The sequence below is a fragment of the Dipodomys spectabilis genome, unplaced genomic scaffold, assembly GCF_019054845.1.
Source record: "Dipodomys spectabilis isolate Male_0828 unplaced genomic scaffold, ASM1905484v1 ptg000002l, whole genome shotgun sequence".
NCBI lineage: Eukaryota > Metazoa > Chordata > Mammalia > Rodentia > Heteromyidae > Dipodomys > Dipodomys spectabilis.
In genome coordinates, this window is record NW_024870679.1 from 38,112,561 (window position 1) to 38,137,116 (window position 24,556).

The 24,556-nt window shown below is 43.6% G+C and overlaps 2 protein-coding genes across 4 annotated transcripts in view; one reads left to right on the top strand and one right to left on the bottom strand.

Annotated features, from left to right (window-relative positions):
- Jak1 (Janus kinase 1) overlaps window positions 1-20,372 on the top strand; it is a 121,064-nt gene extending 100,692 nt beyond the window's left edge. For both annotated transcript variants that reach the window (XM_042683696.1, XM_042683704.1), the window contains exons 12-25: window positions 2,249-2,355; window positions 6,191-6,334; window positions 6,974-7,061; window positions 8,421-8,548; window positions 9,134-9,269; window positions 11,345-11,496; window positions 12,845-12,995; window positions 13,153-13,247; window positions 14,515-14,707; window positions 15,378-15,502; window positions 15,807-15,979; window positions 17,343-17,460; window positions 17,981-18,091; window positions 18,847-20,372. In XM_042683696.1, the coding sequence (XP_042539630.1) occupies window positions 2,249-2,355; window positions 6,191-6,334; window positions 6,974-7,061; window positions 8,421-8,548; window positions 9,134-9,269; window positions 11,345-11,496; window positions 12,845-12,995; window positions 13,153-13,247; window positions 14,515-14,707; window positions 15,378-15,502; window positions 15,807-15,979; window positions 17,343-17,460; window positions 17,981-18,091; window positions 18,847-18,957 (1,832 nt within the window). In that variant the 3' untranslated portion in view covers window positions 18,958-20,372. The remainder of the gene's footprint in view (window positions 1-2,248; window positions 2,356-6,190; window positions 6,335-6,973; window positions 7,062-8,420; window positions 8,549-9,133; window positions 9,270-11,344; window positions 11,497-12,844; window positions 12,996-13,152; window positions 13,248-14,514; window positions 14,708-15,377; window positions 15,503-15,806; window positions 15,980-17,342; window positions 17,461-17,980; window positions 18,092-18,846) is intronic.
- Raver2 (ribonucleoprotein, PTB binding 2) overlaps window positions 20,369-24,556 on the bottom strand; it is a 68,954-nt gene continuing 64,766 nt past the window's right edge. For both annotated transcript variants that reach the window (XM_042683715.1, XM_042683713.1), the window contains exon 12: window positions 20,369-22,531. In XM_042683715.1, the coding sequence (XP_042539649.1) occupies window positions 22,385-22,531 (147 nt within the window). In that variant the 3' untranslated portion in view covers window positions 20,369-22,384. The remainder of the gene's footprint in view (window positions 22,532-24,556) is intronic.

The following is a 24,556-nucleotide window of genomic DNA, read 5'->3' on the forward strand; positions in this document are numbered from 1 at the left end:
AGCCTCCCATATCCTCTTCAGCTGAGGCGGCTGTGCTGCCTGAGTTCCATCGCAGTCAACTCTGATCCCAAGAATCCTATAGGCTGCTGTGCAAGGCCTGGGGCACCCTGGTGGTAGAAAAAGAATGATGACTGGTCATACCAACAAAGGCTACCTGTGATGGAGCTTTTACTTCACACCAGGCAGTGAAGACAGCTGTTCGGGTTACTTTCTCATCTCTTTCACAAAGAGCTGAGAAGGAACATTTTTCCGGTGTGAAGCAGGTTCCTGGAGGTTAAGTGCTCTCCTACACATAGTCAACTTTACTTCTGTGTGTCACCAGTCATGATCCTTTCTTTGGCATCAGCCTGTGTTGTTTGAATCAGGTTTTACTCCAGGAATTGGGTAGAATCAGGAAAACAGCATAGATGGAGTAGCCTCTGAAAAGGGAGTTACCCATGAAATGGTAATGAGGAGTCCTTCCTGAAACCAGTTATGGGCATTGAGGTTTATCCCCACACTAGAGCAGTTGTTCTATGGGAAGGAAAGAGATGAGCTGAAAAGCCCGCTTATTAATTTTCTCATTGTGATCAGACTTTTCACTCTGACCTTGGCTTTCTGATCTGTAATAAGGGTAAAGTTGCTGTCTGCCTGATAGGATCATGATGAGGAAAGAGAACAGTGTCTTGCATAGAGGAAGCAGTAAGAACATGTTAACTTAAAATAGAAAAGGGAAAATCTTGGAGGGTAGTGAGGACTTGAGGGACGTGGAGTTTGGCAGCATGCATGAAGGCATGGGACTCGGCAGCTGTTGCCCCCAGTATGTATGTGTGACCCTAGCTCACAGATCTTTGACAAGCTCCTTTAGAATCCAAGAATCAGGACTTGTGTTTTCTTCCCCAAAGTGGAAGCAGGAGAGCATCTGGCACTTCCCTAACCTCTGGTCCCAGCTAAAAGAGGCACATGTCATGTTCAGTGACTGCTATTGTCTGCTGAGGTCCCAGGGCCATCATTTGAGTGTGTCCCAATTTGGAAGGTTTCCCCTACACACCTGGGGCTTGAACTCAGAACCTTATGCTGCTAGGCAGGTTCTCGACCATTTGAGCCACACCCCTAGCCTCTTTTACTTTAGTTATTTTTCAAATAGAATTTTTATCTTTTGTTGTTGGTGGTGGTAGTGGTCGTCGTTGTAGGGCTTGAATTCTGGGCCTGGGCACTGTCCCTCAGCTCTTCAGCGAGCGCTCTACCACTTGAGCCACAGTGCCCCTTCCAGTTTTCTTGTGGTTTATTGGAGATAAGAATCTCATGGACTTTTCTGCCCAAGTTGACTTCAAACTGCTGATATTCAGATCTCAGCCTCCTTAGTAGCTAGAAGTATAAGCATGAGCCACTGGCCCCTAACTTAAAGGGTGATTTTTGAGAACCATAAATCCCCAGTTAGCCACCTGTGCCAAGCCTGGTCCATGTTGGGCTTGTGTTTAACCTTGTCACATGTTGGACTTACGTTTGAATAGACTTTGGAGGATGGCTCACTCATAACCCACATGTTCTGGGTTTGGAGAATACATCCAGTGGTAGTCTAGGCTCAGAGAGATTTAAACAGTACTCTCTAGGTTGCCTCTTTTCCTCTCTTCTTGCACAAATCCAGAATTTTCTTTCTTTACAGGGTTCCTATAGCTCTCTAAGCTCAAAGCTTCTGTGCCTCCCTCATTGACTTTCCTCCTACAAATCACTGCTAATTGTTCATTCATGCATTTAACAAATAGTGTTAAGGGCTGATATGTATGGGTCAGTAGCAGAGTACTTGCCTAGCATGTGAAGGGCCAACACCACAAAACAAAACAAAAAACATATAATATTTCTTGTGTGCCCATTATGTCTAAATCTGTAGAGGTAGAACAGGAAATAAAATAGACAACAGTCCCTGACCTCTTGGAGTTTCCATTTTTATCTAAAACATCCTTAGAGAAATCTTCCCTGACCTTTTACCAGGGCAGTTCCTTAAGCTGTCCTATATAATAAATAGCTAGCCACATGGTACTTTTCCACCTGTTGGTCTGATTATTTGATTCCTTTTGGCTCTGTTATTGTCCTGTGATCTTCTGGAGAGCATGAATCAAGTGCTTTTCCAGTTAAGTATTTGATGAATGATTGGGACAACAAATACACGTATTTGTGTTCAGCAGCTTCTATGGATCTACACATTAGCTGGTTGGGATCTTGAATTTTTAGTACTACTACACTAAGACTTCTTCAATCTCTTCCACAGAAATCTCCAATCTGTTGGTGGCCACAAAGAAAGCACAGGAGTGGCAGCCTGTCTACTCCATGAGCCAGCTGAGTTTTGATCGGATTCTTAAGAAAGATATTGTGCAAGTAAGTTATTGTTGCAGGCCTTTGGTCTAGCTTTGGTTATACCTCCTGACAGGAGAAAAGCCTGAGGACTTGAGATGAAATGAAGTCTATACTTGGGGAAATCTTGATGAGAGAAGGAAAAGGAGACTTTATTTAGTTCAAGCAGGTCACCTAGTACCTCCTATTCTGCCCTACCTTGCTGCTGATGGCCATTGTCAGTGCTTCTCATTCTTGAGGAGGTACATTAGTTAGGTATAGTGTTACCTGTGTTGGAGAGACTGTCAATTGTGAGGGAGCACTGATGGAATAGCAGGAGTCAGCTTTCTAAGGAGACCTGGCCTGATGCTCTCACCACCCCACAATATGTGGTATAACCTTTATAGATTTCAGTCTTGCTCTCTTAGGTGGTACTTCCAGAAGGAGCAGAGCTAGGGGAGCAAAGAATGGGAGATGGTAGAACAGTCACCTTGAGAAATGGATCCTCACAGTGGTTGAGACCAATTTCCCAGCCTTTGGAGGCTTTTTTCTATATAGCCAGACCAGAGTGTCCCTTGTAGCTTCCCTTAGGCCTTTGCTAGGGGTATTGAAGCTCAGGGACAATCCCACTCTATTCTTTATCCCCCTTTCCAGTCCCCTGGGACAGGAGCAAGACATGGCATCAAAGTAGATAGCATGTCAGTAGCCTGGAGAGAAGGAATCTTCAAGGACTCTGCAAGAGACTGTAATGCCTTGGAGGACCAGTTATGGGCTCACTGATAGGGAGGACAAGGGAGAAGGAAAGCATAGGGTTTGTTTGTTGTTACCTTTGAAGTGAATCCACATTTTTTTCCCTGAAGGCCTATCATTACTGACCTCCATCCCTCTGATGGTGTCAGAGCTGTGTCCTTGAAAGTCACCAGAGCTGCAGTACTTCAAGCAGTCTCTTTTCTCTCTAGAACTTGAGAGGAAACTTGGGACCTGTGTTCTTTCCCTGATTCTGAGCCTGTAAGCTCATAACCACCATCTTTCTTGCCTTCTGTATCTGTTTACCAACAGTGATGAGAATTTACACCCACTGGCTACAGTTGTTGCCCTCAGACTAGTTGAAGAGGCAAACTCATCTTTAGCATGTAATTCTCAAGACACAAATCCTGAGGTAGTTAAGTACAGCAGGGTGGAGGAACATCAAAGACCTAGTCTGGGGATCACAGAAATGGCTTCTTGAGGGACTGGACATCAGTGGTATGGAAAGAGGCTAGAGTGGACACAAGAGGCCTTTGTGGGTTGCTGTGGGATCGCTGGAAAAGTCACCTTTCTGGGGAAGAGTAATGATTCTGAAAGCACATGGCTTTCACAGGATGTTCTGGGAATACAACTTCCCATAATTATTATGGATTTCTTTGTGCTATAGCTTTAATAGTCACAAGACATTGCCAGAATCTAGAAGACAGTGTGGCTGTATATTCTGCTATGACAGACAAATGGTAACATTTGTGTAAATTAATATACCCAATTAATAGTCACGTGTGTTTCTGTGGGGAACAGACTGATTTCCTAGGTATCATTCAGTCCATTTTCTGTATTTAAATGCAGCCCTAGAATCATAGCCTTTGAATTATGTTTTGTGGGCCTAAGGTCAACAGCTTGATATTGCATTCATTTTATGTAAGTTTTTTCTGGTAGTATTGGGAATTGAATTCAGGGCCTTACGCTTGCTAGGCTGGCACTCCACCTGTTGAGCCACTCCTCTAGCCCCTTTTTGCCTTAGTTATTTTGGGGATGAGTTTCAGGTCTGGACTGCAATCTGTGTTTCCCTGTGTTGCTTGGAATGACAGATGTATGCCACTACAACCAGCCATTGAGATGAAATACTACAAATTTTTATGCCCAGGCTGGCTTTAAACCACAGTCCCTTGGTTTCTACCTCCCAAGTAGCTAGAATTACAGGATTGAGCCACAATGCCCAGCTACAAATTTCTCTCCTTTCTCTTTCCTCTACCCTTCTTCTTTCCTCTCTTCCTCTCTCTTTCCTCTGTCTCCTTCCTCTCCTCTCTGTTCTCTGTCTCATCTCTTTTTCTCTTTCTCCTCTCTCTTCTCTCTTCTCTCCTCTCTCTTCTTTCCTCTCCTCTCTCCTCTCTCCCCTCGGGGCCTAAGTGCTATCCCTGTGTTTTTTTTGCTCAAGGCTGGTGCTCTGCCACCTGAGTTATACCTCAACTCCTGGCTTTTTTTTTTTTTTTTTCCTGTTTTGGATAAGTGGGGATAAGAGTCTCATGGATATTCCTGCCTAGGCTGGTATTGAATCATGATCTTCAGATTTCAGCCTCCTAAGTAACTAGGATTATAGATGTAACCACTGGTGTCCAGTATACAAATCTCATTTGGTTTTCATATATTAAGAATTTAAGCCAGGCACTGGTGGCTCACACCTGTAATCCTAGCTACTCAGAAGACTGAGATCTGAGGATCGAGGTTTATTTTTTATTTATTTATTTATTTATTTTTGGTCCGGTCATGGGCCTGAACTCTGGGCCTGGGCGCTGTCCCTCAGCTCTTCAGCTCAAGGCTAGTGCTCTACCACTTGAGCCACAATGCCACTTCCGGCTTTTTTTTTCTGCTTATGTGGTGCTGAGGAATCGAACCCAGGGCCTCATGCCTACAAGGCAAGTGCTCTACCACTGAGCCACCTTCCCAGCCCCTGAGGGTCGAGGTTTAAAGCCAGCCCAGGCAGGAAAGTCCATGAGACTCTTACCTCCAATTAACTACCAGAAAGCTGGCAGTAGCACTGTGGCTCAAGGTGGTAGAGTGCTAGCCTTGAGCAAAAAAAGCTCAGTAACAAAAAAGGATTTAAAAATCAGAAGTACTGAAGCTCAAATTGGAAGGGTCCTTAGAGGTAGATTGTTCTTTGCTAAGGGCTCTGCTGAGTGGCTCATTTAATCCTCATGCCACTCTTTTTTTTTTTTCTGAATCTACTTGTGATTTTCTTCCCCACACATTCCTCCCTGTTCCCTTATCAACTTTGCTAGGAACCCCTAGAGACAGGGCAAAACACTGGCATGCCACTCTTTTAGGGGGTATTATTGCCTTTCTCATGTGAGGGCCCAGCTTCTTAGCTTAGGGCTTGTGGGAAATGCTAGTATAATTTGTACCACTGCTTCTAGAGTTTTGCACGTGTTTCCTCATGCACATATACTGGAAAGATGGAGTAGAGGAGGAATGAATGGTTCCAGTGTGAGAGAAAATGACTGCTAGTCTGGAAGGCTTTCACACAGAACTCATGGGCCCAACACATGGACTACTATCAAATATCACATCCCAGAGTCTGTATCAGGAACCTGTATATTTATTTCCTTATTCAATTTTTAAAACAGCTCTTTGCAAAGTAGGTGCCATTATCCCCGTTTTCAGAGAGTGGGCAGAGACTGAGCATAATGAAGGAATATCACCAAGTTAATGCCCAGCAGGTAGTAGAGTACAGAGTTATGAATCTCTTCATTTTGTCCCCTGGGCTGAGAGTGAAAAGCCATCTGGCAGGGTCCTCCCTAAGTCTTCGGTGGAGCCCCAGGGATAGAATGGGGTGGCTGGCTATTGATGTCACTGTTTTGAAGTTTTGTGGTAGGTCAGAATAGAGATTTGGCTTTAGGCTGGTCCTTGAGATAAGAAGCAAGGGAAAGAAGGAGGTGAACTATTTCCAGGGCACCAGGAAATGACATAATTGTGTTTAGCCAATATACTTTCTGATCTTCCAGAGACAGGTTAATACTGGTTTGCCTTGGTCCCTATCCTATCCATATTCAGTACTTCCATTAAGGATTCTGTCCTAGACTCAGCCATCACACAGTTACAGGAAGAGGTTACCACCTTCTGCTTCCTCCCTTAGGGTGAGCACCTTGGCAGGGGCACCAGGACACACATCTACTCCGGGACCCTAGTGGATTACAAGGATGATGAAGGGACTGCTGAAGAGAAGAGAATAAAAGTGATCCTCAAAGTCTTAGACCCTAGCCACAGGGACATTTCCCTGGTAAGTGTTCACCTGTTTGTGGAGCCAGGAGAGTGCAATGGACTGGGTAGAGCCTTTGCCTTCATTTTGACCTCGTGGTTATCACACCTGCCTTTCAGAAGATTGAGCAATTAGGTTCAATGTCCTCGACCTTTCCTCATTATTCTCTCTCCTGCTAAAGGGCCATGCGGGATTTTGTGAAATCCTGGGGCAAGCCAAGTGTTCTCAGAGTTTCCAGTGGAGTCTGGGGTTCCAATTCCAAAATTTGGGAAATAAAGCAGAGAGGAACACAAAAAATGACTACCCAGGGTCCCATAGACTAATAGAATATATAGACTGCCTTGGCTTCCCTTTTATTCTAATATAGGACAAAGCATTGTTATTTCTAAAATGTAAAGAATGGGGAGGGTAAGTATCTGATGGGAAAAGTGTCAGCTTGTCTCATCAATTCTGCTCTGTATCCTGTCGGATTTTTGGAAAAATCATTCCATCTCCATTGGTGTAGAGGTCAAGGTGTGGCTGTACCTTTGGACAGTCAAGGCCAGTGGAAGTATTTTCATGGCCAGGAGTGATGACAATGATAAGCTTTCAAGGGGTCCATTGATGTTCCCTTAGCAGTGGTGGCTGACCCTTGACCTGCCTTTCTCCCTTCTCTCATAGGCCTTCTTTGAGGCAGCCAGCATGATGAGACAGGTCTCCCACAAACACATTGTGTACCTCTATGGTGTGTGTGTCCGAGACGTGGAAAGTAAGTGTCCCTTCTTGAAGGGGATAGTGCTGTTGGAAACCCTTAATACCTTCATGCTGCACAAACTTGTTATCCTTTTTGTGATTGAAGAAAGTGAGCTACTCAGAATGTCTTTCGTATATATCAGTAGTGTCTGTGGAACTGGACACCATTTGTGTGTGTGTGTGTGTGTGTGTGTGTGTGTGTGTGTGTGTGTGTGTGTGTGTGTGTATGCTGGTCCTGGGGCTTGAACTCATGGCCTGGGCACTGTCCCTGAGATTTTTTGCTCAAGGCTAATGCTCTATCACTTGAGCCATAGCTCCAACTTCTGGCTTTTTTTGGTAGCTAATGGGAGATAAAGAGTCTCACAGATTTTCCAGCCAGGCGCCGGTGGCTCATGCCTGTAATCCTAGCTACTGAGGAGGCTGAGATCTGAGGATCACAGTTCAAAGCCAGCCCGGGCAGAAAAGTCTGAGAGACTCTTATCTCCAATTAACCACTAGAAAATGGGAAGTGGTGCTGTGGATCAAGTGGTAGAGTCTCGCCTTGAGCTGAAGAGCTAAGGGACAGCGTTCAAGCCCAGAGTTCAAGCCCCATGACCAACAAAAAAATAAAAAAGAGTCACAAATTTTCCTTCTTGGGCTGGCTTTGAACTGTAATCATCAGATCTCAGCCTCCTGAGTAGCTAGGATTATTGGTGTAAGCCACCAGAGCCCAACTTTCTGTAATACTTCCTCTGGTCACTCTATGTTTCTTACTGTGCTACCAGAAAGTAAAATCAGCATGGCAGGAGAGAGGTACCCTGAACAGTAGGGTTGCCTGTTGAGCAGATTGGCTGCTTGTAACAATGTGTAGGTTCTAACCTTTCTGGTGTCAAGCTGCTGACATCATTTTCTAGCTGAAGCTGCTAGAAAAAGACCTTGGAACTCCTGCCATACATATGTGGAGGAAAAGGAATTTTTTAACCTCCAAGAACTTTGCTGTGAAATCTGTAGTGTGGACCATTCTTAATGCTTATGCACAAGTCTTGCTGCAAGGGAGATCTGCACAGTATGTACTAAGAATAGGGGTGGTGATGAGGCTGGTCTCACAAGTCTTCCATGTTTTGCCACATTTAGCTCTCCTCAGACCTCTGGGAGGTGGAGGTATTGCTGTCTCCATATTTACAGATGAGGAACCTGAAGTTCAGAGAGGCTCAGATTAGAAGCAGAAGAGCTGCAGGGGTGAGCCCAGGCTGGTCAAACCCTGAAGCACTTTTCCATTTGTACCTCTGAAAAGTATTTTTGGGCTGTGAAACTAAAAAGGGCTGTTATAAGAGGACAAGGAAAGGACCCTCCCAGACAGACAGATGTCTGGATATCATTGTTTCTGTGCCTGCAGATATTATGGTAGAAGAATTTGTGGAGGGGGGGCCCCTGGATCTCTTCATGCACCGGAAAAGTGATGTCCTTACCACACCATGGAAGTTCAAAGTTGCCAAACAGCTGGCCAGCGCCCTGAGTTACTTGGTAAGAATGTTCTCACATCCATAATGTTTCTGACTAGAAACCAGAATGTCCTCAGAGGGGATGGCGGGAAGGAGGTGCTGGTCAACATACCTCCAGGAGGTTCAGGTGTCAGGGCTCTGGTTCAACCACAAGTGTGCCTGGTGCTTAGTGAAAATGGTAATTGAGGGCTGTTCTGTGTGCATGTTTATGAACCCTGGTTAGGGTTCTCTGGTTAGAGGGAAACAGTATAGTGTCATAAAAGAGGATTGACTGTATTGGGGTGCATGGTAAGAGTGGGAACGGTGTAGAACTTACTGAGTAAATAAGGGAAACTGCCAGTGTCCATGAGATTGACCAAGAGCCATAGGCTGTTTCTATATTTTAGATTCTGCTTGCTTAAAACCTCACAAATCCCTAAGCGTTATGCTCTGCTGTTATTCCTGTTCCACTGATGAACCGGGGGCTGAGGGACAGTATAGAAGTATATGAGTCACACATATCATCAGTAGGAGGGCCAGGCTGTGAGTTCCACCTTCACAGGAGCAGGGAGAGATGATCTGAGGGGAGTACCTAAAAGAAGACGCATGGACCTTTTTTATTCTGCAGGAGGATAAAGACTTGGTCCATGGAAATGTGTGCACCAAAAATCTCCTTCTGGCCCGAGAGGGCATCGACAGTGAAATTGGCCCTTTCATCAAACTCAGTGACCCTGGCATCCCTGTCTCTGTGCTGTCCAGGCAAGGTATGTCCCCCAGCCATCACCTCTGTGTACTTAGGCATCTGGCCAGCAGTGTAAAGGGGCTGGGCTCCCTTGAGACAGTCAACACCCTGATATATGGTGCTATTGCTGTATGGCAGGCAGGGCTACAATGCTGAGGGAGGGCAGTCCCTGGCAGCCCAGCCCATTCTGTCTGGTCCCAGTTGTATGTTGCCGTGATCAGGCGAGGGGGCCACAGGCTCCAGAGGTGGTCAAAAGATACGTGTTGAGTCCTCCCCTGCTTTCTCCTGGGACTCCACTGTAGCTAATGAGTAGTTTGGAAGGCATCTTTATTAAGTGATGCCTCACTGTGAATTGTGTAATGTCAAGTTATAGGCTGTAAAGGAGAATGTAGGCCTGGGAGTCAAGATCAGAAAGCCACACTGCACAGGTTGTGCTCTTCCTCCTGGCCCAGTGGGCTACTTGAGGAGGACCAGCATACACCAGGGCCTGGTGCTGGTGGCCTCTTACAGTCTCTGCTATCTTCAGTATTCAGTTTTCATCAATTCAGCATAATGAATTTTGCTTAATAATTTAGTCAGAATGGATTGAGTTTGGAAGGAAATAAACCTTACAAGTGAGATCCCTGTCAGCTTTTCCTTGATAGGGGAATGGTACCTTTAATTTTCTGCATGCTGGTTGTCATGTGCCCATCAGCTAGTAGTCCTGAGGCAGAGAACACTGCTGAGTCTGTCAAGAGTCTTGTCTTTAGCAAGGGACACAAACACACACACACACACACACACACATCCTATGACTCCAGTCATACACACACACACGCGCGCGCGCACGCACACACATACCCTATGACTCCAGTCTTTGTCTGTCTTACACACACACACACACACACACACACGTGCGTGCACACACACATATCCTATGACTCCACAGTCTCTCTGTCTCTGTCTTACACTCTCTCTCCGACACACCCCCCCCCCCCCCCCACACCCCTTACAAATCCACCATCAGAGAAGGCTGGGGACTCAGAGGTGTCTATGAAAGCCTGTTGTCCCCTCTGTGTTTTCCCACTATGAAACACACTAATGGCTTTCACCTGTAATCCTAGCTACTCAGGAAGCTGAGGTCTGAGGATTGTAATTCAAAACCAGCCCCAGCAGGAAAGTCCATGAAACTCATCTCCAATTAGCCACCAGAAGTAGCACTGTGGCTCAAAGTGGTAGAACACCAGCCTTGAGCAAAAAGAGCTCTAGGATAGTGCCTAGTGTTCAAGCCCCGTGACTGACTAGCGCCCCTCCCCCCAAAAAATGCTGTGGGGGGATTTGGAAGACAGAGACATCATCTAGTTGGTGGCAGTGGGAGATGTTTAGAACTTCTCTTGGCCTTTCTGGTCAGTGAAGGGGGCTATAGGAAAGGGGACAGAACAGGAAGGGTGGAAGAAGGCCTGGAAAATCAGGTGGGCCTTAATCTGAACGCTGGGCTCTGGAGCAACTCTTTTGCTTTGCTTCCCTTGGTAGCCAAGTTACTACTCTGTAGAGGTCACAGTATTGGTGGAGGATATTTCCAGTGGGCATGGCAGCGGCCTTTGCTAAGATTGTGAGCTGTGGTCTTAGAAGCCAAGACCAGTGGCCACAGAAGTTGCCATGGGAAAAGGATATGTGATTTTCCCCATTCCTTCCCCATTCTTTCCCCCATGTTTGGAAATCAATATAAAATTAACCTAAGATTCCCATGTGCAGGATACAGACAGACAGCTGCCTGCCTTTGCAGACACTGGCCTCTTCTCCTTGCTTTATTCTGTGAGCCATTGTTTACATTCTCCCCTAATCTACCCTGGTGTCCAGGTGCTGGGATGCTCTGGTGTTTGTGAGGCCAGGGCTTCAGAAGGCAGGTGATCAGATTGCTTTATCAAAAGCATTGGAGCAAGCCTAGAGGCTGCCATTGATGGTTCTCTGTAGGACTTCATAGCCAGGTCTGTCTACATCTGGGAACCCTGATGGAAATAGTTTCTTTGGTTGCCTGCAACTCTGGGTGAATGGCATTCCTGTTTCATGGGTGATCCCAGAAGCAGATCTGTAAGTGTGCCTGTTGTCTTTCTCCAGAATGCATAGAGCGAATCCCATGGATTGCTCCTGAGTGTGTTGAAGACTCTAAGAACCTGAGTGTGGCTGCCGACAAGTGGAGCTTTGGAACCACACTGTGGGAAATCTGCTACAATGGCGAGATACCTTTGAAAGACAAGACCTTGATTGAGGTGAGCAATTGTTTCCAGGGTGTGAAGAAGATGAGACTTCCATGGACATCCTAGAAGTTTCCAGGAAGCTCACTGTGGGAAGAGGTGGGACTGGGCTACCTGTAAAAGTAACTTAGTTTCCTGTCATCTCTGACCACTATTAACACTTTCCCATATTGTCTTTCAGACTGTTTGTATCTATCCTTGTAAACAAAATTGGCATCATGCTAATTATAGTTATATGTTCTGAATTTTAAAATCTGTGAGTTTAAAAAAAAATGGGATAAAAAGCCAGGTGCCGGGGCTCACTCCTATAATCCTAGCTACTCAGGAGGCTGAGATCTGAGGATCTCAGCCTGCCAGCCTGGACAGAAAGTCCCCGTGAAAGAAAAAGAGGGAAGTGGTGCTGTAGCTCAAAGTAGGAGAGTGCTAGACTTGAGCAAATGGAGCCCAGGGACAGCGCCCAAGCCCCAGGCCTGCCAAAAAAGAAAAAAAAAAAAAAATGTGAATGCTTTCATAAGAGATTGAGCAAGACTTAATTTTTTTAAAAATAAATTTGAGTTGATGGTCTTTTTTAACTATTACTTAACTATATAATTTATAGTAATTATATATACTAATATATATTGTATGTAATACATAGTTATTCAACTATATGTAATTATAAAATACTATATAATATAGTAAATATAATAGTTATATATGTAACTACGTATGAGTTATATATTATATACATATTTGGCATTTATGTTCTCAAATTTCCAATGTTCTATCTAATTATGTGTATTAGTCTTGGTATATCTGATTTTTGAATCATTCACAAATTGGATCTAAATGAGTTAGAGCAGGTGAAGAACATGAAGATTGTTATGCATGTTGCCACACTGTATTCCCGAAAGGCTGTCTGACGTCATGGGACTGCAGTGTTGGGACTGCTACATACTGCCCATCCTTCTTGAATCTAGACTACTCTAGTATCAGGACAGAGATTTCCTGCAGTGAAATAATGCCATTATAACCCATACAGAAAACTTACCTTTCAGCAGAGATGTTGGAAATTAAATGAGGTATTTTGAGTGTTCTGACCTGGTTCTAAAAGGTTTGGGGTTCCTTTGTCTGTCTGTCTTTCTGTCTTGCTTTCATTATGGGGCCTGAACTCTGAGCCTGGGCACTGTCCTCAGCTCTTCAGCTCAAGGCAGTTTAACTCTCTACCACTTGAGCCACAGCTCCACTTCTGGATTTTTCTGCTTATGTGATACTGAGGAATTGAACCAAGGGCCTCATGCTTGCAAGGCAAGCACTCTACCACTGAGCCACCTTCCCAGCCCTTGGGGTTCCTTTGTTTCTTATGTGTTCCTCTTCTTTACAGAAAGAGAGATTCTATGAAAGCCGTTGCAGGCCAGTGACACCATCCTGCAAGGAACTAGCTGACCTTATGACCCGCTGTATGAACTATGACCCCAATCAGAGACCCTTCTTCCGAGCCATCATGAGGGACATTAACAAGCTTGAAGAGCAGAGTAAGACACTGACCCATACCATCATAACCATGAACAGCCACAGCCATAGAGCATTGGGGGGGGGTGGGGCGGGGGGGGAAGAGCAGAGCCTTCCTGAAAATGACAATCTTTGGGCATCACTTGCTTTTTTACCTTTTTTTCTTTTTTCTTCTGTTAGATCCAGACATTGTTTCAGAAAGACAACCAGCAACGGAGGTGGATCCCACCCATTTTGAAAAGCGCTTCCTGAAGAGGATCCGTGATTTGGGAGAGGCAAGTTACACTTGTGCTCTCTGTTGCTGATAATGGTATTCTCTGCTGACAGACTATGTCTGCATAGAAAGCTGTTTCCTGCTTCTTCCCATGCTGGGCCAGACTTTACAAGAACAATTTTACTGCATTTTAGAAGGAACACTTATTACACACCACTTAACACCTCCCCACCTGCTAGACCATACATCTGCCTGCATGTATAACTGGATTCTCAGTGTATCTGTAGCCAGGATCCTTGTTCAGCCTCCGTAAGAGAGCCTTGATTTTTTTTTTTTTTTTTTGCTTGCCCTGGGGCTTGAACTCAGGGCCTGGGCACTGTCTCTGAGCCTCTTTGTGCTCAAGGATAGCACTCTACCACTTGAGCCACAGTGCCACTTCTGGCTTTTTTCTGAGTAGTTTTTTGGAGATAAGAGTCTCACAGACTTTCCTGACCAGGCTGTATTCAAACCGTGGTCCTCCTATTTCAGCCTCCTGAGTAGCTAGTATTATAGGCATGAGCCACTGACACCTGGCTTGATTTTTTTTTCCCTATGGGACAGAAGTAATTAGGTATAGATATTATGTCAATAGAAAAAAATGTCTTAAGACTTTTCTGAGAATAAATATCCTATGAGGCTCCTGAAACAAGGGCTGGATTTACTACAGAGCTTTTTTTTTAGACCTCAAATAGGAGTTTCCAATAACTAATATGATCAGACATTTATATCTTGATACCAAGTTTCCATTTTTCAAATAACAGCACAATGATTGGCATGTCTTGGCGCCACAGTCTATCTGGGTCAGTATAGGGCATTTTCACAAGCATAGCCCTTAGTCCTGACAAAATATCAAGGGTTTATTACTGCTTTATAGAAAAACATGTTGAAGCCAGCTGAGATTTGGTGACTTGGTCACCTCACTGTTAAGTGGCTTAGCTCGAATGTGCAGATTTCTTTGCTGATGCCCTCTTCAGCTCCACTGTGGAGCTGGATGAGCCTTTAGTATGGCCTCAGGGCAGTCAAAGAATGCCACAGTTCTATAAGACCAGAAGTAATCTACACTTCCTTGTGGGTTAACTGGTCACCTATTACTTGCCTTGTGAGGGTAGTGAGGCCAAGAGAAGAATAAGGCTGTGATGGGTGGATAGATTCCAGGCAAGAGCTTGCTTCCTGCAGTGCTATTAGCCTCTGGCCTTCAGAGGCACAACCATGTGAGCAAGACGTTCATTTTCTAGGTGTGCCTAGCTAGCTAGGCTGAGGCTTCTCTGATGATACATATGTCTTTCCAGGGCCACTTTGGGAAGGTTGAGCTCTGCAGGTATGACCCTGAGGGGGACAATACAGGAGAGCAGGTGGCTGTCAAATCCCTGAAGCCTGAGAGTGGAGGTAACCACATAGCTGATCTGAAGAAGGAAATAGAAATCCTAAGGAACCTCTATCACGAGAACATTGTGAAGTACAAAGGAATCTGCACGGAAGACGGTATGTTGTCCAAAGTGGGATCTGGTTCAAAGACTAACTGGTCCTCTAGCTCACAGAGGCAGTGCTGGGCATGCAGTTCTTGGCTTCATCTGAGCCATCAGCTACTAGGAGCTGTCTAGACTTCCAGGTCTCTCACTGTCCTCACACAGTCAACTCTCAGCTCCCTTTCCCACTGAAGGGATGGTTCAGTTGTGTCTCTATTGTGGTCCGTATACACCAGCTGACCAGTACTCCACCATCCAAATATCCACACTGATGCATATGGAAGTAACACCTATCCCAGGCCCCTTCCCCATGCTTCTGACCCAGTACTAGCCAGAGCATTTTGTTTTATATTTACTTAAATCAAGGTGGCAAGTAGTATTTGGTAGTAGTATTTACCAATACTTGTTTATTTCTAAGGACAAGCTATTCATGTATGTCCTTTAACTGAGAGTGAAGGATATGTCTTATAATTTTAAAAATTATCATTTCCTGGTGGTTTATAAGTATTGGGGTTGTGTTACAAGCTAAGAACTTAAGAGCTGTCTTTTGGTGTGAGGGGTGTGTCATTAGTTAGAGCTGCCTGGCTCACAGGGTAACGCCAAAACCATGTCAGGTCTTTTCTCTCACTCTTGGCTCTTGTGCTCTTTGATTTGGTAACCACTACTGATGGGTTTTTCCTAAATAGGAGGAAATGGCATCAAGCTCATTATGGAATTTCTGCCTTCGGGAAGCCTTAAGGAATATCTTCCAAAGAATAAGAACAAAATTAACCTCAAACAACAGCTGAAATATGCCGTTCAGATTTGTAAGGTAAAACACAGACACGCCAGGAATCAGGCAGTTTGCCTTGGATCATTGTGATTTGAAATTAGATCACAAGTGGGAGACTTTAGAATAATTTTATGAGCATATTTTTTAATTGGTGAAGAATGAGCTTCTACATACAAGTGAATCGATTTGTTTAAATACAATTACGTTAATATCTTTGTATCAGGTTTGATCTTACCAAAAAATTTAGTGATGTATGAATGGTTCTTTTAATTATGAAATGACAGATATAAAATATACCTTGAAATGACTAACAATGTGCTTATTACTACTTTACTTCTCTTAGGGGATGGACTATTTGGGTTCTCGGCAGTATGTTCACCGGGACTTAGCAGCAAGAAACGTGCTTGTTGAGAGTGAACACCAAGTGAAAATTGGAGATTTTGGTTTAACCAAAGCAATTGAAACTGATAAGGAGTACTACACAGTCAAGGATGACCGGGACAGTCCTGTGTTTTGGTAACTGAATCAAGCAGCTAGATTTCATCAGTGCTTCATAGGCTTATACTGTTTTCATGGGTGCTTTCTCATCCTTTGGCTTGAATTAAAGTTGGAGTTCATTTAGTCTGCCTGACAGCAGCCTCCACAAATGCCTGAGCTTTGATGGCACCATTTTTCTAAGAACAGGAAAGGTCTGACCACGAGCTCAGCATCTCTACTTCCCTATGAGAGGGCAACCATCTGCCACAGTTGACACAACTGTCAGCAGGTGGAAAAAGCCAGTGCCTTCTTAAACACATCCATGCAGAAGGAGGGTAGAAAAGGGAGAAGGGAAATGGTGATAAACAGAGCCAGGGAAATCCTTGATGAGGGTCTTGGCCATCTCATGAATCACCAGATGTCTGGTTTGAAGGCCACACACTTATAATCATCCTCTTAGCCTGAAACAATCTTCTGGGAAGAAGCTGTAGACTTCTCTGCCCTCTATAAAACGGATCAGCAGTCCCAGTGCCTCCTGAGCAGACACAATTGTATCTCTCCCCACTACAGAGCCTGAATCTTTCTTAATTTGTGTAAAAAAAAAAAAAACCCACTGTGTCAAGGCCCATCTTTGGACAGGTACTGGAGATAAGGTGACCAAACTGATGAAGTAGGAGGCAGTCAACCTGGAATGTTTGGGTGAGACCTAAAAGAGTGGAGTTTGTAGCGATGAAGGAAGGTAGCATGTGAGGGTAACAGAGTGACAGGAACTGAAACTCAGTGTGTATCAATCACAAAGAAGGCTGGTGGAGGGCAGCAACTGAGTTAGAGCTTAAGAAAGCTGAGTTTTAGAGCTAGGACTTCATCCCAAAAGCAGTGGAATGCCATTGGCAGATTGAAGGATAGTTTGTTTTAAACCATCACTATGGAGGGATGCAAGATTCAGCTCCTTCAACAATCTAGGCAAGAGGCAGCAGCAGCATGGGGTGGGAGGTACGACCGAGAAGTATGGAGGAAATGATATGGACTGTCTTAACACCTAGCTTGGGCAATTGGGCATCATTCATCAAAACATGACAGTAGGCACTGATGGGCCAATGAGATTGCCACTGACCCAGGAGTTTGTGGGAATCCAGCATGCAGCCAGCCTTCATGAGTTTCCCTGTCTTCCACATAAAGAACACAGAGTTATCTACTTATTTGGGGGAAAATATGTGCTACTGAGAGACTGAAAGGTTATTACTCTTTCAGGTGTGCACCGTACTAGCACACACACATGTGATTAATATATGATACACAGATTCCTTGAATATTAAAGTCTAAGAGCCAAAGAGGTGATTTTTCTTAGCTTTTGAGCTGGAATCTCTCCGGAAGGGAAGGTTTACCTTCTGCTTTCTTTCAGGTATGCTCCAGAATGCTTAATTCAGTGTAAATTTTATATTGCTTCTGATGTCTGGTCCTTTGGAGTGACCCTGCATGAGCTGCTCACTTACTGTGATTCAGATTCAAGCCCAATGGCCGTAAGTCTTGTCTCTTCATCTGAATCTAAAATCCAGTTAAAGTATGTCCATTCCTCTACTTTGTAAGTTTATTAAAAACAAAACTTAATAATCATGCATACTATGTATTATGTTGAAAGGGGAAAATGTCACTTCCTTTGTTATTCAACAAGATGTCCCAAGACTTGGTTTCACGTGGAGCCCAGAGGTCTGTAGGACAACCCAGATTTCCTGGATCTCACCTGTGTGAGAAGACGAGAGGATGCTTCTAGAGCACCTAAGTGAGCTCAATGGAGCAGCACCGGACCTTGTTCATGCTTGTTCCTGAACAAGGGATTTTGACTGGACAGGTTTCCTGACTGGAATAAGTGGTTGGGAGGAGTCTAAGATAGGATTACAGCCTAATCAAGAGCTACTGAAAAATTTGGATTTGTTATTAAGGAGAAAAGAGTTTTTATTACTTGTTTCCAGTTAATTTTAGTATTTTACCTATACAGGTATTTACAAAGTAAAACATTCTGTTTGGTTTTATTTTACATAGTTGTTCCTGAAAATGATTGGCCCAACTCACGGCCAGATGACAGTTACGAGACTTGTGAACACACTGAAAGAAGGGAAACGCCTGCCGTGTCCACGCAACTGTCCTGATGAGGTACGGTGCTCCTCACGGGAGCAGCCCGCTTGCGGTATGCTTTCAGAGCAGCAGGGGCTGGAGGGCAGAGAGGTGGAGTAGAATAGTCCTCTAAATTACTTTTCTGAAGCTCAATTTCAGGTAAGACATTCGAGAAATAATCTTTGAGACACAGGATTATGACGTTCAAGGCAAGAAGTCTTTTCCTGCTTATCCACTGCCTACCCAAGGAATATTTTGCCAAAGCCTCATCTCACTTTTGTGTGTAAATTTGTGATAGTTACTAATAAAACTTACACTATTTATTCAGTTCCTTAAATTCTAAAGGGAGCTGAGCTTTGAGACCTGACTCAGACTCTAAAAAAAACTGATAGGCACTATAGGTGTGGCTCAAGTGACAGAGTGCTTGCCTAGCCAAGCCCAAGGCTCTTAGTCCAAACCTTCGCACTGCAAGAAAAATATATATTGAACAGTATAAACGAGAGCGAGATGGCCATTGTGGTGAGATATAGGATCTTGCCTCAGTTTCGCCCACCCCCTTTCACTTGCCTGGTTAATGGTCAGTCAGCCCAGGAGGTTCTCAAATGTTAATGTTTAGGAATTGTAGTTCATAAGTACATTTTCTGCATTTTAAATTATTCTGTACTATAGGAGCTAATCTTTAAGGAGAAGTCATTCCCAAAATGATTCCTTGCTCTTGATGTTTTTATAATGTTTTAAAACTTACCAAATCTGACATCATTCTTGTTACTGTTGATTACTTTTATTTTTTACAGGTTTATCAGCTTATGAGAAAATGCTGGGAATTACAACCAGCCAATCGGACAACTTTTCAGAACCTTATTGAAGGATTTGAAGCACTTTTAAGAAGCATGAATAACCTTTAAATTCCACTGTTTACCAAGTCCTCCTCTCCCAGTGAATACCTGAACAATTTTAAAAGTTTTATGGCAAGTTTGTTTTGTCTAAAAAGTCACTCAACAGGCAAAGGCCCAGCCTACTATGGGCCTGGCATGTATGAAACTTCTCTAAATTGACATCTTTCAAATTAGTGACAAATACTGATAGTCAAAATGCTAGAAAGCACTTAAGCACTCCTCCTTTTGGAAAGACTGTACCACCATTTCATGGAGCTAGTTTGCATCATAATCGCCTTAAAATAGTATTTGTGAAATGAGAGGAATTGTATCATCTTAAGATGATAGCTTTTTTCAACTGCCAGATAACCTATTTTCTGGCATATTTATCTTAGATAAAAAAAAATGGTGGACTTGGCCAATACGTTAACATGCCCTCAAAATCCAGTATCTATCAGTGATAGACCGATATTCTTAAAATACTAGATACCAGTTAGTATGTTGTTGTTTCCTTTCAGAAATGAGTACCTTCTGTCACCAGTAGGGTTGAAACTTCAAGCTATTTGTCCAGTGACTCAGCTCTTGTTCCCTTGGCTGACCATCATCTTCTGTTGAACAAATTGGCCTTGCACAGGGGACAGCATGGGGTGCACTCTGCATGTTACTTCTTGAGGACTAGCCTGTGCCAGTGCTTTCCTAGGCAGTGTGCTTTTCACCTGCCCCTTCCCTAGACCTGGATGCTACACATGCTTTCAAGAACCTTCAGTGTGCACCTGTTTCTAGCTACCACTTTGGGACAACTGTTCCAGCATTAGGTTTGGACATTATAGGCAAACAGAATATATATATCACATATGTTGCACTAGTCTTAGTGTTTTGATACTTACCACCATCTACAAGGTCGATCACTATTTTGACCATCACCTCATGATGCAAAACTTGAAAGATCTAGCCAGAGGCACTCTGGAGTTCATGATCTACTAGACAGTTTCCAGTTTGCTTGGAGGATCTGGGTAATTGAAAATGATTAGTCTCTGTTAGGTGTGGCAGTAAACACATGTAATCCCAGCACTTAGGAGGCAGAGGGATTAAGAGTTCAAGGCCGGCCTGGGCTACGTGGCTACACAGCAAGACCCTGTCTCCCTCCCACCATACCCCCCCTCCCCCCAAAGCCCAATTTAAGATGTTTAGTCTCTTAATTCAATGTGAAGCATAAAGTTCTTTATGACTAAGAGTCTGAAAAACTTGTTAATGCTATCTAGTACTTGTTCAGTATCTTACTTTGAGCCCCCAGAAGAAAGAGTTCAGGACTTCTTTAACTGTCAGGAAACTTGCCATTTAAATCTGTTCAGTTGTCTTTATCATCAAGATCTCTGTGTCAAACCTGTGGTCATCTATATGCACTTTGTTTACTCTTTATACAAATAAATATACTGAAGACTTTACATGCATGTGCCTTTTAATATTAACTTTTTACTTTCAAAGCATTTCAAACAGTTTGCTTACATAGAAAAATAACAGTATACATTTTTAAAGGGGAGGGGTTAATAAAGGTCCTTGTTACTAAAACAACTTGATTTGTACTTAGGTTAAGTCCAATGATAGTGGGCAAAGACCAGTATGGATGGCAAAGCCACATGTGCTATAATCCAAAACACTGTTGTTTTAATTCTTTGGCCTCTTCCTGCTCTCTTTGCAGCTGTGATGTAAAATTCACCATCTTCCCTTTCCTCTGTTTATACTGTAGTTGAGGAGTAACCAGGTGCCCAAGAGGCCAAATCCAATAGGAAAATGGAAGAAGTGCAGGGAAGGAGAGACCACTAGCCATCTGCTGTGTAGTGGCTCCCGTCTGGTTATTTATGGGTAGTATACTTCCTAGAAATTAGTTTAACTTTCTAGTTATCATCTTCCAACTGAAGCTCATTTATGCAATAAATTAACCAGTAAAATTCTCTACAAAGCATATAATTTGTACTAGTCCTATACTTCATACTTAGTGAGATATCAGTATCAAAGTTAAAAAAGTCTCCAAACTTGACAAGCTATTTTAATGATCTGATTCTAAAGACTAGGATCATTGAGATCCCAAACTCTCACCAGTAACAGTCTCAGAATAATGAACAAACTTAGAAATTTCTAGATAGCAAAGGGTTTTTCATGCATTTAATATCAAGATCTTCAGAAAATAGCACTGTCAAACTCACGTTAAGACAAAAATCTTTAAGTGGATTAAAGAGCTAATATTTTTCCACCCAAACATATTACCAAAGAATGAGAAACCAGAGTTAAGCATAGCTAATTAGCTCAAAATAGTTACAAATATCTCCCTAGGACTCCTTCAGAAAGGGCAGTATGGACAGTTAGCATTGTGTAGAATGAGGGCATTTGGTGATCAAAGTGGCCCTGTCTAGTAGGTAGACCATCACTAGTCTGCTCTGAAAGACAACACAAACCTTTGTTCTATGTCACATGCAAAGGTTGGAGATCTTTCTTCATGTGAAATGAAAATAATAGGGAATTAGTGCCTTTAGGCCAGGAGTCAAGTAAACTTTCTGTGGACCAAGTGGTAAATATTTTAGGGTTTGCAGGCTATGTGGTCCTCTGTCAAAGCTACTCGGTTTGCTTAAATAATCTTGGCTCTGTTCCAATAAAATAAAAATTTGTGGACACTGAAACTTGAATTTCATGTAAGTTTCTAGTCATCAGTCTCCCCTCCCCACCCAGCCATTTAAAAATACAAATGTCATTCTTAGCTTGCAGGCAGCACACAGTAGTAGGCCAAACTGGCCCAACTCCTGAATTTGATCACTGAAGTTCCCTTTCCTAATATACTTTGCATTTGCCACAAAAGGTGCAAATGGTAGTACATAGAACTTTATCAGTGTGTCATGGTCACTGTTGTTGGGCCTAGCCTAGCATGGCTGGTGTGGCTATACTAATGGAGCGTACACAGAGATGATCTTGGTGGTGTTGCCATCACCACATTTGGTACTTGCACCCTGATGGTTCTAGAGAAGGCAGGTCCTACAAATGTAAAGAGGAGATTACTTCTAGGGAGAGTGCATTGAAATGCACAGTGGCTTTGTAAGAAATTCATTCTAAGGCTAAGGAAACAAGACTGCTTCCCACTTATTGCTTCAAACTTTTGTATGCGACATCAAAATTGTTCCCAGTCCTAACCAAGGAACGTTAGGACATTGTTTCTCCAGTGGTCTGTGTGTGAATGTCACATGGATTAGCACAAATCTAATTCTAGTGGAAATGCATCTTCAGTGGATGTCTCTTCTTATTGCTGCGTGTTTGACATTTGGCAATTCCACCTGCTGCACAACACAGTTCCTTCTGGGAAATCAGAAACCCGTATTGAAAGGATATGGCTAGACTGAATGAAGTTAAGGCAGTGATGAACAGCGAGGTGCTGCAGAGAGCCGCAGGAGGTGACAGGAGAAGGCGGTGCTTAGCACACTCGCTTCTTTTTTAAGTAGGTTTCCAAGCAATAAGCTCCAGTGCCCTGAGAATGCTGGCCAACGAATTCCACTGCACTGCCGCCAGGGGCTGAGATGAGATAGGCCGAGCCTCGCTTCTCATTTCTCAAAGAAGACATCTAGGAGAAAACCGAAGCACAATGTTAAAAGCTAAATTGAAATCTGCTTACTTACTAAAGATGTTTAGTTGTATTCTGTTCATGTTGGTGTAAATACAGAACATAGAAGCTGTCAAAGAAAAAAGAACCCAAATCTTTCAGTTAAATTAGGTTTTAAAATCTTTATGTAAAAATCGTTGGTGTAGCCAGTGGCTCATGCCTGTAATCCTAGCTACTCAGGAGGCTGAGGATCAAGGTTTGAAGCCAGCCCGGGCAGGAAAGTCCATGAGCCACTTATCTCCAATAAACTAGCAAAATGTTGGAAGAACAGCTGTGGACCAAGTGGTAGAGTTCCAACCTTGAGAAAAAAGGAAGTGACTGCACAAAGCTCCCAACTTGCCACAAAAAAATGTTAACTTCTTGTCTGACACTTCTATGCGAAGGTGTCCTGTTAATTATAAATAGTTCAAAATGTTCAGACTTGAAATTTACTTACATAAAAACCTTAGGAGACTCTTAAGAGTTTGTATTCATAACTTTGCAGTTACACACAAAAAAAAATTTCAACTAGGAAAAAATTTCAACTGGAAAAAAAATCGCTGTAGTTTAGTGAGCCTTGCCTAGCTGCCTGGGTTCCGTCTCAGCACCACAAAACAAATCATCTTTGGAATCTGCCAACATCACCCCGTCTCCAAGCCCTCAGGATTTGAAGTCAAGAAAAATAAGCACGCTGTCATTCTTGCTGTTCACATTGGAGTCGGCCATCTCAAATGGTAGTAATCTATATAGCAAACTTGATACTCTGCCTGCTCACAGGAGTGGAGAGCCCAGGGCTGGTGGCTCACACCTGTAATTCCAGCTACTGGAGGCTGAGGTTTGAGGACCATAGTTCAAAAGCAGCCCATGAAAATGAATGTCCATGAGAGTCTTACTTCCAACTAACCACCAAAAAGCTGGAAATGGAGCTGTGGCTCAAGTGGTAGAGCACTAGCCTTAAGAGAAAAAGCTAAGGCCCTAGGCCCTGAGTTCAAGCTTCAGAACCCGCACAAAACAAATGAGTGGGGAGAGTGAATTAGGTATAAACACAGCAAACAGTCAAAGCAAGAAGAAAAGGGTTGGGTAGGGTTGGAGATAGATGAGAATGTTGACAGGGATGACACTGAGCAAAATACATTGTATTCATAAACTGCTTTATTAAATGGCAACTCCTTTGTATGACTCCTGAAAGAGTAATAAGGAAATGGCAATACTCTAGAAAGCAATGGCAACTCAAAACCTTAGTGTCTACAATAATCAGATTCTGGACTGGTCTGGAAATGGCCAAACCTTTCTCACTGTTAAGCAGGCCAGTAAAGGGTAGCACCTGTGGTCTAATCCTTAGTGTTTGGATTTACAAACAGCTGACAAGCGTGTCCAAGCAGTTATATAACAATAAACACGAAGGTAACGAACAGCCAATAAGGAGAGTCTTTGTCTTCCCATTCATTGGTATTTGGACCATCAAAACTGGAGCAGAGCAAAGGCTGTCATAGGCATAGCTGTCAGCCCTCCATCATGCCTGTCAAGAAGGACAGTGTGGCTGAGTGTGGCTCAGTACAGCCCCTGTCCAGCACGTATAAGGCCTTGGGCTCCATCCTTAGCATTGAGGGAAAAAATGACAAATCCGTTCTGCTACATTATTTCTGTGTGGCTTTCTACTGGGAGGACAATACAAGAAACCTTCACACAACTTTGAGTGTACAGGACAGTTCATAAAATGAAAGCACTGAATGGCCAAGGATTTGGCCTTCCCTCTGTCCCCACATTTCTTTGGCAGTAAAGAATGAGGTTTGCTCAGAAGTCATCTGAAGACAGAGGAAAGGAAACTGGCCGGGAGTTGACGGCTGCCTGAGATGAGTGGACAGAGGAGGCAAGCTTGCTCCCTGCTCACTTCACCGGCCCCCCCCCCCCCCGTCCCCTGCTCACTGGCAGGCCCTGGCACCATTCACCAGCTGCCTTCACGGGAGACCCTTCAGTAGTTGGTGATGCAGCTTGTTAGTGGACCCC